Source organism: Thalia democratica, chromosome 5 (assembly GCF_965202585.1).
Source record: "Thalia democratica chromosome 5, ktThaDemo2.hap1.1, whole genome shotgun sequence".
NCBI lineage: Eukaryota > Metazoa > Chordata > Thaliacea > Salpida > Salpidae > Thalia > Thalia democratica.
In genome coordinates, this window is record NC_139169.1 from 59,312,779 (window position 1) to 59,329,053 (window position 16,275).

The window sequence follows — 16,275 nt, forward strand, 5'->3', positions numbered from 1 at the left end:
TTTTCTACCTTTTCCAAAGATGCTTTTAATAAAATGAGTTTGAGAAAACCTTATCTAAATCTATCTGGCGTACCAAAGAAACTTAATAAAACGCGGAGAACTCTATTTAGTGCTTTGAAAACTAGGACTCTGTTGAACTCACAATTTTCACTATGCTCGAAGGGAGAATTGAGCGGTAGATGTTACTGTTAAAGAATGTTACAAACAAAACTGTTAAGTTTAACTGTTTGGTTGAAACAAATTAGATAAAATGATAAGTTTTTTTTCAACTGGAACGGTTACAGTGAGAATTGCACTTTGTTTCACTTCGGCACGGTTATATACAAGTGTAAAAAATAAGCCTGAAATCGTAGACATGCTATCACGAATTCCTCACTTTAATTATAAATCCATAGACCAGAGGTCGTCGGTAAACTGTTTCCCTCAAAGCCGAACTTTGCGGCCCACGATGTACTTCTCAGCTAAAAATATACCTTTTTTTTAACAGTAAGAGTTTTCGTGGTATCACCTTATAGTCAGGCTTTTAATTTAGTAACTAATCATTAATAGTGCTCTACCATTGCCTACTTTTCACAATTTGAGTTTAACATAGTACTTTTATTTTGAATACTGTAAACATTTTATATTAATTTCGGCCCGCGGAAAATTTTTTAATAGAGTACTGCCGCAAGGTAAACTCACATTTTGTACTCTTTTTTTTTTTTATATTTACCTAACCCTTGGCCAGTAAGCAATTCTCGGATTTGATTGGATGAGAGTTGTGCTCGGATTGGAACTGAGCGTGTCACCTTCCGCGAGCAACTTTTTCTTGAAAAATGGCTCATAAAAAGCTGTTGACCTCAGCCTTAGGCGAACCTATACAAATATCACTCTAGGCAATTGTGACGCGTTTCCTTGGATTTTAGTTGTTTGCGGTTGTTGATCTTTCTTTTTTATTCTAGAAAGCTATAAAATTTAGTTTGAAATAAAGTTTAATTTTTGAGACCAAGGTTTGAAAACGTAGTGGTTGTTTGCAAAAGTGTAACATTTGCTATGAAACTTTGTTTGATTAAAATTATTAATCCAAGGATATATTTTAGCAGAGTAATTATTTTTCAAAGTATTAGTCTTTTTCCTTAAATTAAATACCCAGCACAGATTGTTGTTTATATCCGACACCCGTGCAAAGGTGACGGTGTGCTTTTCTGACACCTACCCACTACAACTCAATAAATTCAAATAAACCCTAATCTGTGTTGGATATAAACTGAAAGCTAAGAACAAAATTAACACACTTATAAAAAAGAATTATTCTGCTAAAATATATCCTAAAACTAATATTTTTAATCAAACAAAGTTTCATAGCAAATGTTGGGTAGATGTCAGAAAAGCACAGTGTCACTTTAGCACGGAGTGTTACTTCAGGTCACACTTTTGGTTTCTGTACTGTTTCACTCCGTGCTAAATTATCACTCTGTGCTAAAATGACTCCGTGCTTTTCTAACTAAAGTCGTGCTATATTCAATTTGTAATAGCTTTCAATAACAACACACTTTAAACACAGCAATAGTTGTCTTTATGTCTAAGACTTTGTTGAAATAAAAAATTTTACAACTTTTTTTGTCTAGAACCTTTTTTGTATAATTTTTTAGTTAGATGATTTGTTTGTTGTTAAGATTTTAATTGAAAACTTCAGTCGTTTTAGCAACAACTCACTTGACTATAAAATGAGCCTTAGCTAAAACATAGACTTTATTTTTAAAAGCAAAGGTGCCTTCCATGCTGAATATGTACAAAATAACAAAACTGAAAACATTGAAGGATTTTATTTTAATTTTAAATAAGCATATAAATAAAACATTATTCATTATTGAGCTGTACCAGCTTCAATAAATTTAAGTATAGTAAAGCAAACGTTTTACAAGTATTTTACTAATAAGACAACACAAAAAAATATATAAATAAAAATTCAACAAAACTAATATTAACTACATGCGACTAAATTTATTAACTATAAAAAAATACCAAAAACATCATGATAATAAAATATTAAGCATTAAAACCCGGTCTTTCCCAAAAATTCGGTGACTTCCTTGTGAAAATCCCCCTTGACATAGACAACGCAGTCGTCTTCATCCACGCTCGTCACCGGATCGAAGTCCGAGTGGGGGCGGATCGCGTCTTCCAAATCAGCAGCCAGTTCCTACAACCATGTAACATGAGACTGTTAAAGTTGGCAACGGAAAATTTGTTGAGCAACAATAGTCGTGTCTAAGCGTTAATTTGATTAAAAACTTTGAAACACTAGCAGGATTGACAGATGTCAGTGTGAGCTTAAACTCTCAAAGAGAAAAAGATGTCTTGCAGTTTAGTAAAAAAAAAGTAAAACAATATCTTAACTCTAATATTAAAAAGTAAAACAAGTCTTTAGCGAGATCCTACATAAAAAAAGATCTTTTTTTAGTGAACAACGAAGAACACTATACCATGGTTGCCACTGATCAAGCCGAGAAAAATATCCTGACTTTTCCTGACTTTTTACCAAAATTTTCCTAAGTTTTCTAAATCAAACTCTTAAATTTAACTTATTCTAAAATACATAATCTAACACTTGAAAATATACAAAGCTTTCAATCTAATTTTAAAACAGGTTATAAACAACAGTTTTTTGCTGAATTCTATCATCAAACTTCCAGTACATCACTTAAACCATCTGTGTATGATTGATGTTTGTAATAAACAGCTCTATCAGCAAAATACTTGTATTATTACCTTATAAAAACAGCTTGTCTGAAAAAAGACACAATTTTTTTTAGAATTTTCTAGCATAAATGTATCTAAATAAACGAAACGACATATAAGGAACTTTTACAATTGAAACCTTAAATCAATAAGGAACTTTCACAACTCAAACCTTAAAAGAATAACGAACTTTTACAGTTAAAACATTAAAACAATAAAGAACTTAATCAAATACTGTCTTTTTAAATGTATGTACTAAAATTTATTTTCTCCGTTTTTTTATTAGCACTTCAACCTCTTCATCTAATGAAGATATGGTTTCCTTCATCTGAACTGCATTCCGCTTCATTTTCTTGGCAGTTAAAATCATTTGCCTCATTTTATATAAATCGCTCTAATCTGCTGCCTCTACACATGTTGAAGAGGATCTTTTCTCTAAATCAAGCCACAACTTGTGGGCTTCATTTCTTTTCTTTTGGTACTCATTTATTTTTACTTTCATCTATAAAATATTTCCTCTTATCATTTAGTATAAAATTTGTAACAAATAAATATACTCTTATTTACTTTAAAAACTTAAGTTACTCTACAAAAAATACAATTAAAAGTTAACTTAATCTTGGCATATACCTCTCTTATAACTTATTTTATAAATTTAAACAACTTTGAAAAATTATAAAGAGGTAAAGTATAAACAACACTTGTTACATAAAATACTAAAATAACTGCTTAGTTATAAAGAACTCAATTATTTACTTAAACAAAAAACACTTTGATTCTAAAATTATGCTAGATAAACTTTTGTGTATATATCACAGTTTCACTATGGAAGTATCCTTGCTACAGATCATCAATACTAAAAAGCTTATAAAATCTGCTTGTTCAAGTAGGGTACTTGTTCACTATATTAATAGAAAATTTTTGCAGTTTTGTAAGGATATTTTAATAATTTATACCAGATGAAGGCATTGGAAATAAAATTTAATATTTTTGTAAATTTCTAGGAAAATTTTGGAACTTTTTTATGACTTTAAAGGACTTTTAATTAATTTTTACCATTTGAAGGCTTTGGAAAACAAGGAATTTTGTAAATTTTGACAAAATCTGACTTTTTTTTTTATCAAATTTCCTGACTTTTCCAGACTTTTTTTTAAAACCCTCCATTTTTTTTATTTTTCCTGACTTTTGTCATTTTTTTAAATTTTTCCTGACTTTTCCTGACCGAGTGGCAACCCTGCTATACTGTTAAAACTTATTTGTTTTCAAAATTCAATTCTTTTTTGGTACTCGTAGTTGTATTCAAGAGTTGTAAACTTAACAACTAGTTAATGAAGTTTGAAAAAAAACATTTTTTTTTAAGATATCCAAAAATTAGCATACGTTCAGCTCAACAAGCAACTATAAGAGCACAGTTGAATCTAGCTGTGCAATAAAATTACTAACCCACAAATCGCCGCGTATGTTTTTCACCGTGGTCAGCATCTTTTTCTCTTCCAGCTGCATGACCTTGTTGATGTCGACGGGGGTGTCGTCCTTGTTGAAATCGTCTTCAACCACCTCGACCGGGAACTGGTGGTACTTGTCTCTGCTCACGTGGTATGATAAATCCGGTATTGAATCTTATATAATTTAAATACATTTTTAATAAATCTTTGTCTATTGTGCATTAAAAATGTTTTGTAAAATTTTAAATTCTTTATCACTTTGTCCACTTTACAAGGTCACGAAGTTGAAAATGTCACAAATTAGTTTTGTGCAACATGTAGATTATTTTCTTATTTTTATTAGATTTACAAGTCATTTACTACTATAAAAATAGCATCAAGCAATATACTGATGAAGCCTTTATATGATTGTTTCTCAAAAATAGTGCTCTTAACTGTTTTTTGCTTTTTAACTTTGCTTAACTTTCATTCTTACAACTTGAAATTAAAAAGCTAAAGTAATGTTTTTTTGCTCCTTATTTGTTTATTTTAATCTATTTTTTCCTAAAAACAAATTAATTATAGTGAAAATTATAATAACAATAGTAAAATAAAAAACTAATTAAAGCTATCATAAATTACTTATTTAGCGGTTTCAAATCTATACCAGTCATTTTGATACTAATTAATTGTTAAAATGTAATTATACAAATAGTATTATATTTTCTTTTCACTATTTACAAAACGAAAAAAGTATTTAAATACTTTTGAAGAAAAGTTAAATATTTTATTTAAAAAGTAATTACAATTAATACGCGTGTAGTGTAAGGTAAAAAAAAATCTGTAATTTTGATTTATATTTACAACAATCATAAAAATATTTCAAAACTACAATTCAATTTCAGTATATCTGTTTCAGACAAGTTGCTAGACTTGGTATCAACTTTTCGAGAAAAAGAAGCTAAAATTTTAAAGTCATAACCATTTTTTTAGTAACTATGCATGCTTGTTTGCGTTTTGTGCATTAGCATACGAATATTTGTCAATAACTAAACATTTAACCTTCAAACTATTTTGTGATCTCTCAACTTGAGCTCATGGTATTTCATCTTAAGAATAAGCAAAAGCATTTATTATTTCAAATTTACTGAGATTTTAAACGATTTACGAAGATTATAAAAAAATTACTAAAACTTGAAAACATACCAAAGTTTAAGAAAAGTTTAAAACAATTATATTACTTAATTAACTACTTTTATTGTTTACTAAACCTAATCAAAATTAATTAGTGCTATCTTTATACTGACTTATAAAAAAAGATAATGGCAATTTACTAGTTTTCACGCAGTAATACACTGATAAACTGTTTAGAAGTATTTTGCTAAAGTGAAAATAATTTGAAAGTGATCAAAACATTTTAGAAATAATTATTAAATTTTTTGTTTACTTTTAAACATTAATTATTATAGATTTTGTAAAATTTAGTATTTAATACTGCTTAATGTAATTCAAATATTATAGTAGTTATTTACAAAAAATATTATCAACTTAAAAATGTTGTACGTACAAATTTTATCCAGTGTTGAAAATGTTTTTTGACTAAAGATTACTACAGTCAGGGTTACTAGTTTTTTTGTAATGTTTTTCAAGTTCTCTGAATTTCTTTTAGGTTTTTGAACGTACAAGTTTTTTGTCCATTTTTAGTAAAAAAAATAATTTAAGGTAAAAAACTGTCTTAGATAGTAGAAAAGTATTTGAAAGATACTGAAATACTATTGTGTAAGTGTTTTATAAACGATATTTCTAAATCATAAAAAAAATTGTTGTATATGACAGATTTTTCGCATCTAATCTAAATTTCATTTTCTCTCATGTAAAATTTGTCAAATATACCAGGTTTTTTCGCCTAAATTGTTAGATTCTAGGTTTTTCAAGGACTCCAGCTTTTTTTTTTGAAACCACGTACAGTGCTTTTATTTTAAAAAGTATTGAATTAAATTCAAAACTTATTGGAAACCATTAATTTATTAGCACATTTAACTTTCAATTCAATAAAATACTTAGTTACTACCTAAAAAATGCATTTAAACTTTTTAGAATTTAAAAACAAACTGCATAATCATTTTTAATCAGTTTAGTTAGATTACAAGCAAGAATAAAACAAAATTTGTTTTCAAGTCAAAATACTAAAACCCTTGCTTAATTCTACCTTAGTAATACAAATCTAAACACTAGTTCAAAATTGATTGAAATATTAAAAACAAATAAGTACAAATTTGTTCTTTATAACTAAAAACTTTAAAGATTAACAAGTATTTTACTATTAAAAGATAATTTATTTAAAAACCTGAAGGAGGAAACCACCCGGAGGGAGTTGGGTAGGAATCGTGTTTGGGCGGATTGGGTATCCTGGAAGGCGGCAGAAGCCTTTCCACAAACCTGAACAAAAACATATAAGAGATGAAAATAGTTAAACTCCGGTTTGAATACTAAAATTTTTAAACATTGCGCACTTGCTTTCGCTTTAAAATTAGTTAATCATTTGTTTATTTGAAACTTGATTGATTAACGTTTTGAATATAAATAACTGCACATGCACACTGTACGAAGTCATTGAAATAGCATTTAAATTTTATTTATTTACCATACTATAAAAACCTTACTTCTGTAAATTTTTTGGGTAGCTGTTTATAATTCAATTATTAACTCAAAAATAAAATGAAGCAAGTATTTATTTCTACTAAAAGTCTCAACATTTTAATAAAACTTAGATTTGTTAGTAAATTCCACTTGACAATTTCAAATTAATTAAGCTATAGTTAAGGTACAGCATTTAAAAACTTATATAATGGAACAATATTAACTTTATAAAATTAAAAAAACCCACAGCAGAGATTATACTAAGATTTAAAATAAAACAATTCTAAAAAAGTATTTACGTTATGGCAAAAAAAAAACAGTTTACAAACTAGTCTTACTTTTAAAGCTTTATTCAAGTTTTACTTTGCAAGAAAATCTAAACACCGTTATAAAACAAAAAACTAATGTCTGAAGTTTCTCAATTCTAAATTAATTTTTTAATTATAAAAGAGAATGTTGATTGCAAATAGAGTTCCCTATAAATTTTCATTTCAATTTTTTTTTTCAGATGCTTATTATTAATTATGATACTAATAGTAACCATTTGAGAGGTGACAAATGTTTTATCTATATATGCATGTATGAACAATATGTATGTGTAGCTATTTTTATACTTCTGCAAACTGATCAATAACCAAATACTTGGTTTTGGTACTAAAAAGGGACTCTACAACGATTTAATTTTTGGATAAAATTGTAGTTAATTTTATCACACAAAAGCAAAGCAATTATGTTACAACCTGAAGTCTTCTTTGCTTTCTACGTATGGTAAATTCGATTCATTTTTTTGCAAGCATGTAATTGAAAATCTTCTCAACTGGGAGGATCGTAATGATTTACTCACTCTCTGTAATGTCTTTAACATTTTGATTGGTGTAAATTTAAATCTGCAAAATAATTATTAAATAAATCTTTATACTACTAAAAAAGCTTAAATAAAAATTTAACATTTGCTTATACAAAAACATATTATATAACTTTTGGTATATATAACTAAAGATTCAATGAAATATTATCCTTCAAAATTTTTGCAAGTTTGGTCAAAAAAGCTGACAAAAGCCCACGTAAATTTTTACTTGCATTTGTTTTTATTTGCTTTGATTATAAAAAAAAAAACGTTGTTAGTGTTTTGAATGAAAAATGGATTGTTCGAGAAGTATATAAATTAATTTTTAATTATAAATTACGTATTTCTTTATAATATACTAACATTCTTTTTAAGTACTTATTCTTTTATAAACCAAACTAAAAGTAAACCATAATATTAGTATTAAGATAACAAGCATGCTGTTAAATATACTTTAAACAGACTGAATTACTGAAACAAATCAAATTCAGATTGAAATACTTTAGCAACTGTTCAAGAACTTTTTAAAAGAAATACACATGTTTTAAATTTCAACCAAAAGAACAAAAGTTTGCTAGTAAATGAATCAATAAAAAATTGTCTTAACAAAATTATTTTAGATCTAGAGATAGTAGTACTAAATGAGCTTGTTATAAATTATATACTTGTATTGATCATGATAGAAGAAGCTATGTTTGTACATATTTTAAATATTGTTCTCGTCAAAATCCGCTCAACAATAATTTATTTTTTACATTTTACAAATTTGTTTAATAACATCAAAATAAATTATAATTATACAAAGTTTTAAGCTTATTTAAAAACAAAATTAAACTATAGTAAAAACTTTAACTTTTTTTTTTATGTATCATGAAAAGTAAACAATTTGATATAGCCACAAATACTGAAGTGATACTATTGATTTTTGGTGTTTTAAAATATACACAACAAGTAAATTATACCTTTTTATTGGTGAAATATTAACAGTATAAAAAATTTTTAAACGCTATCATTTATAAATTTCATTTATCGAAATGCATTGTACTATTTCAAAGAATAAAAAATTTTTAATGTTCATTAGCTTTAAAATATATGTTTGTAAATGTTTATTATATTTCTAATTCAAAGGTAATAAATTTAACTAATTAATTAATTAGTGAATAAATAATTGAACTTTACTTTGAAACTAATTACAAAATTATACAAAAATTTAATTAGAATGCTTACAACAATCCACAAATTTAATAGAATTTTACTTGAACTTTGATTATAATATATAAATATACACTTACTGTGTATGGGAATGTGGGCAATAAATTAATATGCTTTTAATTCCTTAATTTTGAGAATTGAATTTAAGATTATAAATATTTTTGAGATAATAACAACACACTGTAATTTAAACTGTATGTATACAGTGCCTGTATATAAAAATACAAATATTGGTAACAATTAAAAATTTAATACCTAAATTTATTAAAATTCAATTGTATATAACACTAATTAGTGTGCTTTTGCTTACGAAAATATTTTCAATTAAAGTATTATGCAAGTGAAAATTCAGTTTGATGGCGAAAACATAAATTAAAATAGATATAACCTTGTCTTAAAACTCTAATCTTTTTAAGAATAGTTGAAGTAAAAGAGTAATAAAAAACTAAGTTAATTGGAAACTTTGAAAAAAATCCTTGGTATAGAAGTTAAAGTTCAACAAATTATAGCTATTTCATTGTTTGAATTATTCTGCATAGCTAACTAATATGGCTTCAAGAAAAGTTTTTATGAAACGTTTTTTTTGATACTAATATCAGATTATTATTTTAACACTTCAAAAGAAAAATTGACTGACATACAACAATTTGTTTTTAAATTTTCAAAATATGCATTCAGTAATAAAAAAGTCTGTGCATACTGAATCATCAGGTATACTTTTATTAAAAAAAAATAACTTTTCTTTAATTTACTAGTTTGATGTATATTTATAAACATATAAATATTTTTTTTTTTTATAAAACACGATTTAAACTTGAATAGATTTGCTTCTGTTTTACTACCTTCTAATCATCACCTTTATACTTTAAAACCATTAGATATGAAAATACTTATCAATCTATAATGGATTTACTTCATAACAACTTTTATTTTTTTTATTTTCAAAGTTAGCTTACGTTAATCTGTAAAAACTTTAGCATTAGATTTTTAAACATTTGTACCAATTTTGGACATTTCAGCTAAATTTGACAACTTTTTTTTTAATTTTCACTTCAAACAATATTATTATTTTTTGAAATTTTAAGAAACTTTGTAATCTTGTTGTTGAAAGTGTTATGTGAATTAGATTACTTTGTCATAGAATAAGTCCTAAACATACATAAATTAAAGACTTGAAATTTCCCAACTAAATAAAAAACTTAACTATAGTTTTTTTAGGTAAGTTAAAAAAGCTAAATAAATATTTGTTTAAAGGCATGCAGGTTTAAACTATTTAAGTAGTTGAAAAATTAAACTACACTATTTAAAAGCACTAAATTGTAGGAAGAAAAGGTGAGATTGTTTTAATAGTTAGACTGTTCTTGTTTAAAATTTATCAAAAAATATCTGTAAAACTTCAACATATAAACGCTAAGTGATATAGTATATATGAACATGTTTTTATTTGAAAACTAATTTAATAAACTTACAATTTAGTAAAAATCTTAACTAAATCTAATTTTGATGAAATTGCCATTAAAATTTGGTTTTAACTTTAGATAATTCTTTATAATGCAGTTAATATTTATATTTTTCCTTTCAAGTTCTAACATTATTTTCCTTAATTTTACCTCAATTATAACTTAAGATTAGCAGTTGCCATAATTTCAATTGAATTTATTTTAGGTTAGAGAAATTCATCCATGAAAAAGTGATATCTGTTCAAGAGACCTGTGCTAATCTTAATACTTTCCATTTTGTGTGGTTAGGAAATAGTTAAGCATCAAAATACTATTGCTAATTATATGAAAAATATACTATTTTGCTGAAAAAGTTAATGGACAAAAAACAAATAATATCTACTTTATTTAATTTTTATTACATCCTTAAAATATTTGCTTTCGTGGTTTATTTAATTTTTCTAAATCCGTCAAAATGAAAATTTCACCAAGTTAATAGTTAGACCAAAAGGGAAAAGTAATTATTTTATATTGGCATCTGCAACAAACAAAAAACTATCTTTAAAAGTATATAGAATAAAAAGACTCTAAAAACAATACAATGTGTGTATCATTAATAAGTATTTTACAGCTGCTCAATAATATGTGTATATATATACATATATATAAACTTTACATTTTACTGAAACTTTAGCAGCCATGGGCTTACTGAAAAACAAACTATTTTAGAAAAACGTAAAAAAATACCATGAGTACATAATATTTACTTTAAAATAATGCTTTCAGACAAAAATCAAACTGAATAGTGAATAGTAATAAAGATATGAACTTGAAAGATATATTGTTTGCCCTATTGAGACTTTATCTGAATAATATTTGATGAAACTTGCATCTTTTGTGATACATTTGATAAAAAGAATAAAAACGTTTTAGTAAATGACAAAACTTAAAACAACTTTACTCTCTAGCCTATTTAAAGGCATGGGAGTAAATAACTTTTTTCACAATTTGAACTTATTTCGTTGATGTTTAGCTAAGCTACAAGTTTATTTTTACGGACTTTTTAAATTCAAAATATTTTTTGAGAAATAGCGGATCAAAATTAGAGACTACAATAGGTTGCTTTTGGAAGGCGCAAACTAAAAAGGCGAAAAAAGACTAATTAAAAAAAAATATCTCCTACGTTTTCTTGAGATATTTATCTCAAACTTTCAGGAAATGTTCCTTGCAGTATTTAGAATATTATTCCGCAAAAACATTAAAAAAAAAGGGCAAACTTACATAAAAAACAAACAAAATAAACATTTTGTAAACAAAATTAATTTAACAGCTATTATTACAGGGTTGCCACAGATAGAGCTGAAAAATTTTTTCTGACATTTATAAATCAAATTCTTAGTAAAAACCAACCAATTTAAAAATACATAACTTAAGACTTGAAATATTTTAAAGTTTTTTATCTTATTTAAAAAAAGATTAAAACAACAGTTATTTTACAAAAACAAAATATTTTAGTAAAATAACATTAGCAAAATACAGTTTTTAGTGATGATAAACTTTCTTATTATGAACATATTTTTATCAAATTTTTTGACTTTTTTTTTGGAGGACCCCCATTTTTTCCTGACTTTACCTGATTTTTCTGACTTTATGGCAACCACATTATTATTAATTTTTTTTAACGGAAACATTTAGTAAATTAAACTGTAAAACACAAATACTACTTCTTTGTTTTTAGTTTGCAATGTATAAATTTTCAACTTAAAATATCTAAATTTTAATATTGATATATTTTAGTGTTAATATGCTAAAAAGCAGTATATAACAATTCAAAAGGAAGTTTTTATAGCATTTTCTTTGATAATTACTTTTTTGAGGTTACAGTTCTTATTTTACAAATACTGACAACTACAAATTACATATTTATAAAAACAGTAAAGTTACCTTTAATACAGATTGACAATCCGGAGATAGAATTTAAATAAAATTTTATTTACCTGTGCAAAAAAATATTCAACTAACCAAATCACTACATAAAAAAACTAAATTCATTTTTCACCTATAAATGTTAAAACGTTTAGCATACATAATAATAACCTAACCAAAGCTTTGAAATCTAAAAAAATTTAAAAAGTCAAAAAGTTAGTGTCTAAACAAAAGGAAATTAAACTGCATTGTTAAAATATTTTAGTGTCCATTTAAAAACTTTATTAAGGCACTCAAATCTAATGATAAATAAAACCAAAAAAAGTTTGTCATTTGTCACAAAGCTTACAAACATTTGAAAAGAAAATAATCTATAATTAAAACTCTAATTGAGATTTCTTAAGTCACACTTTAAACTAAAAGACATAAAAATTTCCTAGTTAAAATGTTTAACTTTTGACAAATCAGATAGCATAAAGTATATTACAATATCCACTTACCTATAAGTAGAAAAACATGTTAACCCTTAAAAAGCTTAGCTATATAAAATTGCTGATTATTTCGAATCATATATTTATTTAACTATAAAAACAGAGGGAATCTTGTATATACTATCTATATTTTATTGAAAAAAATATATTGATTTCAAAATCTATGTACACGGGTATAACCATTTAGCAAAATAAAAACTCACATAAGAAATTAAACTTAATTCAAAAATAAAACAAGAATTAAATACACTAAAAACCCGACCTTGTAATATTTATACTTATTATCAATTTATAGTAATGAATGGAATAGATAATTTAGTTTAAAGAAAAGTTTTGAAAATTAGATTAAATACAACAAGGTATTTTTTTTATATACTTAAAAAATTCTCGAATAAGTATTGTGGTCACATAAAAATAACACTGCAGTTATAAACTTTTACAGTTCATTATCTTAAGCACCATAATTAAAACCTTTGTGAACTTTCAACAAAATATCAACGTTTTCATTTATATTTATTTAACTAGTTACTGCTGTCCAAATCATATTCCATTAACACGAAGCTGTTGTAATCTGACAGCTTAAAGTGTGGTGAGCTGAGCACGACTTTTTTGCTTTCTAAATCAACACTTTTTACAGTTGCAAATGCACGGATGTTTTCATTTAAAACATCAGCTGAATAATCTTGACCTAAAGCACTGACTATTTTTCCTTTCAGGTGCTCTCCCATTTGAACAGGCTGTAGAGACTCACACTCTTCATTTCCATAAGTTTTACCGTATTGTAGAAGCTTCACTGTATCAAAGGTGTACGTTGAGTCATAAGTTTTCTTTACTCCATAGGCACCTTTAAAATACTGTGCAACTTTCAGGGCGCGAGAAGTTCTGCGGAAAGAAGTACATCTCTGAACAGCTCCAGTGTTTTTTGGTATTAAGATAACCTCACAAGAACTGCTTGGCAAAATTTCTTGAAGTTTGTTTTTTGTTTCTTCACACCCAACAACAATAACATGTTGGCACTCAAACGCAATGGCAGCACTTTTGATTGCTTCAAAACCAAAATTTTTAACCCAACCACATGTGTTGATAAAACACCCAGAATATTTTATTGCGTCTTCTCTTTGACAAGCCGATTCAAAAACTTTTGCTAATTGGTTAATATTTTTAAGGTACAAAGATTGGCGTAATGGACTAACTAAGCCATAGTGAAGTGAATATGTAGAGTTACAGAAATTGAAGTCAGCAACTGGATCCAACATTTTATCTACATGCACCATTGACATAGTTCCTGGAATACCAATTGAGTTTTGTCCAACATCTAGATCAATAAAAGAAGATGTTTTTCCAATTCTAGCAGCATAATTTAAAAGAACTTTACATAAGCTGGTTTTACCTGCATCAGTAGGTCCTACTACTAGTACTTTAGGACCATGAATATCCCCATCACTGGCTTGATGTGAAAATACATTAAGTTGATGGTTTAAGTGAATGTAAGTTCTCATGTACATATTTTCTCTGACTTTATACTCATAATTATTACCTTTCATTTCAACAAGACATCCTCTTTGAGTATAAATGGCAAAATACTTACGACCTTCATAGTAGTATTTTTGATGTTTAATTAGCACACTTCCAAAAATTTCACCTGCTCCTCGCACAACAGACACATAAAATGACCCATTTTCATCAAGTTCAAAACTTATTTCATTATTTTTTGGTACATTCACTTTTTTAACTTCAGGTTGTTTCAGTGAATTTGAGTTTGAATTCATGGCTGTTTGGTTTGTTTCTGAGCCTGCTTCATTGTCTGAATTTGAATTAGTTCTAACAACTTTTTGGGACGAAATTTTTGACATTTTAATTATTAAAAATTAAATATTCTGTTTAAAAAATTGATACATTACAGCTAAATATTTACTACATTGTACTTTTCAATCTAAAATAGTAATAAACTATGTGTTTAAAAAGATGTTAGTGTTGACATAAAGACTTAAGATTAAAGTTCCATAGAAACAAATTTAACTTTGAGCTTTTCAGCTTGCAATTGTAGTTGTGTTGCATACTTACATCTATAGATTCATTGTTGAGTTTACTTACCAAAACTACATAACAACAATTGTATTTTTATTTATGCAGCGCATAAGTTTGTAGAAGTAAATAAATAGCTTATTGTACTGCAATAAATATTGAAATAAATATGAAAGTTAAAAAGTATTGCAAAAAAAAATCTAATATATATGAGTATAGCAATTCTCTAAGTACCAAATATTTAGAAGTAAATATTAGAAAAGATAAAACCACTACCAGGGATAAACTATCTTGACTTAAATCACATCTTTTAATTACAATATTAGATCAACAATATATTGATTTAATCAGTGACCTATTCAAAAGTTACTGTTGCTAAAATATTTAACTTTAACTTTACATTTAAGGGCATAGATCAGGAGATTGCACTACCAGGGATAAAATATCTTTACTTAAACTACATATTTTAATTACAATAATAGATCAACAATATATTGCTTTAATCAGTATTATATTCAAAAGTTACTGTTGCAAAAATATTTAACCTTTACTTTACATTTAAGGGCATAGATCAGGAGTTTGCAGCCTTTTCTGAAGAGCCAATTTTTCTACAAAAAGTTGCTCTTGGGCAGCACTGTACAAAAAAGTATTCCGCAGGCTGCAGTTATTTCAAAATATGTGTAGTAAATAACATAAAAATACTATTTTGAACACAGGTGTGATAAAATAAGCATTAGTAGCGCAATATTAATAAGTAGTAATAACTAAATTAAGGGCATAGGGGAGCAGGGTTCGTGCGCGAATTTTTTTTCATTTAGCCTGACTGAGACCAATTTAGCCTGACATTTTTTCAAAGTAAGGAAAATCCTCTTTAAAAGTCATTTTAGGTATTGTGGGGTTCTGATAAGTACTATTGTAGTCTCCGACTTCAACCAGCTTTATCTCAAAAATAGTTTGAGCTTTAAAAATCTGCAAAAAGCAACTCATAGCTTAATTACAACTCAATGAATTAAGACTAAATTGTGAAAAAGGTGATTAACCCCCCTGTGCACTAATTTGTTCAACTTAATTTAGCACTAAGTAAAAACATTACAACCAGAAGATTTAAATAAAATGATATGCATTGTCGTGTTTTATTAAAATTTAAAATGAAACACTTACACGAGTATAAAATAAGTAAAAAATGTTTATTATAGTATTTTGACTAATACTTAAAATTGATATATAATTATAAATCTTAAACTCTAAATAAATACAGTGATTGTTGATGTTGTATCAGATTTAAAAAGCTTACACTTAAATTTAAAAAAAAAAACTTTAATATTTTGTTCTTGCAAAGAAAATTGAATTGTACCTAAAATTTGTACTCCCACAAAACTTTGTACTTATATCTAAAAGCTAAGTTTTAGTGTTGTGAATATCTCTTATAACTTTAAATAAACAGTAAAGTATATGAATAAACTACTATGAGTTTTAATTTGAAAAGTATATGGTATAAAAAGCCTTTAAATTAGAAATTAAAACAGTTCAACCAACTAAGCTCTGAAAAA

At 26.2% G+C, this 16,275-nt stretch overlaps 2 protein-coding genes across 2 annotated transcripts; both read right to left on the bottom strand.

Annotated features, from left to right (window-relative positions):
- Window positions 1-1,801: 1,801 nt before the first annotated feature.
- Window positions 1,802-12,282, bottom strand: LOC145837061 (large ribosomal subunit protein mL49-like). The gene is made up of 5 exons (XM_082944826.1): window positions 12,228-12,282; window positions 7,526-7,672; window positions 6,493-6,584; window positions 4,165-4,340; window positions 1,802-2,182 (listed from the first exon to the last, which is right to left on the bottom strand). The coding sequence occupies exons 2-5, from the start codon at window positions 7,648-7,650 to the stop codon at window positions 2,036-2,038; spliced, it is 540 nt and encodes a 179-aa protein (XP_082800952.1). The 5' UTR covers window positions 7,651-7,672; window positions 12,228-12,282; the 3' UTR covers window positions 1,802-2,035.
- Window positions 12,283-12,751: 469 nt separating this feature from the next.
- Window positions 12,752-14,573, bottom strand: LOC145835990 (polyribonucleotide 5'-hydroxyl-kinase Clp1-like). Its single transcript, XM_082943766.1, has one exon. It carries the CDS (start codon window positions 14,551-14,553, stop codon window positions 13,222-13,224), a length of 1,332 nt encoding a protein of 443 aa, XP_082799892.1. The 5' UTR covers window positions 14,554-14,573; the 3' UTR covers window positions 12,752-13,221.
- Between the last annotated feature and the right edge of the window lie 1,702 nt (window positions 14,574-16,275).

Excerpts from the sequence above, each read along its gene's own strand:
- LOC145837061 (XM_082944826.1), bottom strand. The coding sequence starts at position 7,650 with ATGTTAAAGACATTACAGAGAGTGAGTAAATCATTACGATCCTCCCAG. Across the intron at positions 6,585-7,525 it reads GAAAGCAAAGAAGACTTCAG|GTTTGTGGAAAGGCTTCTGC; the intron begins GTTGTAACATAA and ends GTTTTTGTTCAG. Across the intron at positions 4,341-6,492 it reads CGGGTGGTTTCCTCCTTCAG|ATTCAATACCGGATTTATCA; the intron begins GTTTTTAAATAA and ends AAATTATATAAG.
- LOC145835990 (XM_082943766.1), bottom strand. The coding sequence starts at position 14,553 with ATGTCAAAAATTTCGTCCCAAAAAGTTGTTAGAACTAATTCAAATTCA.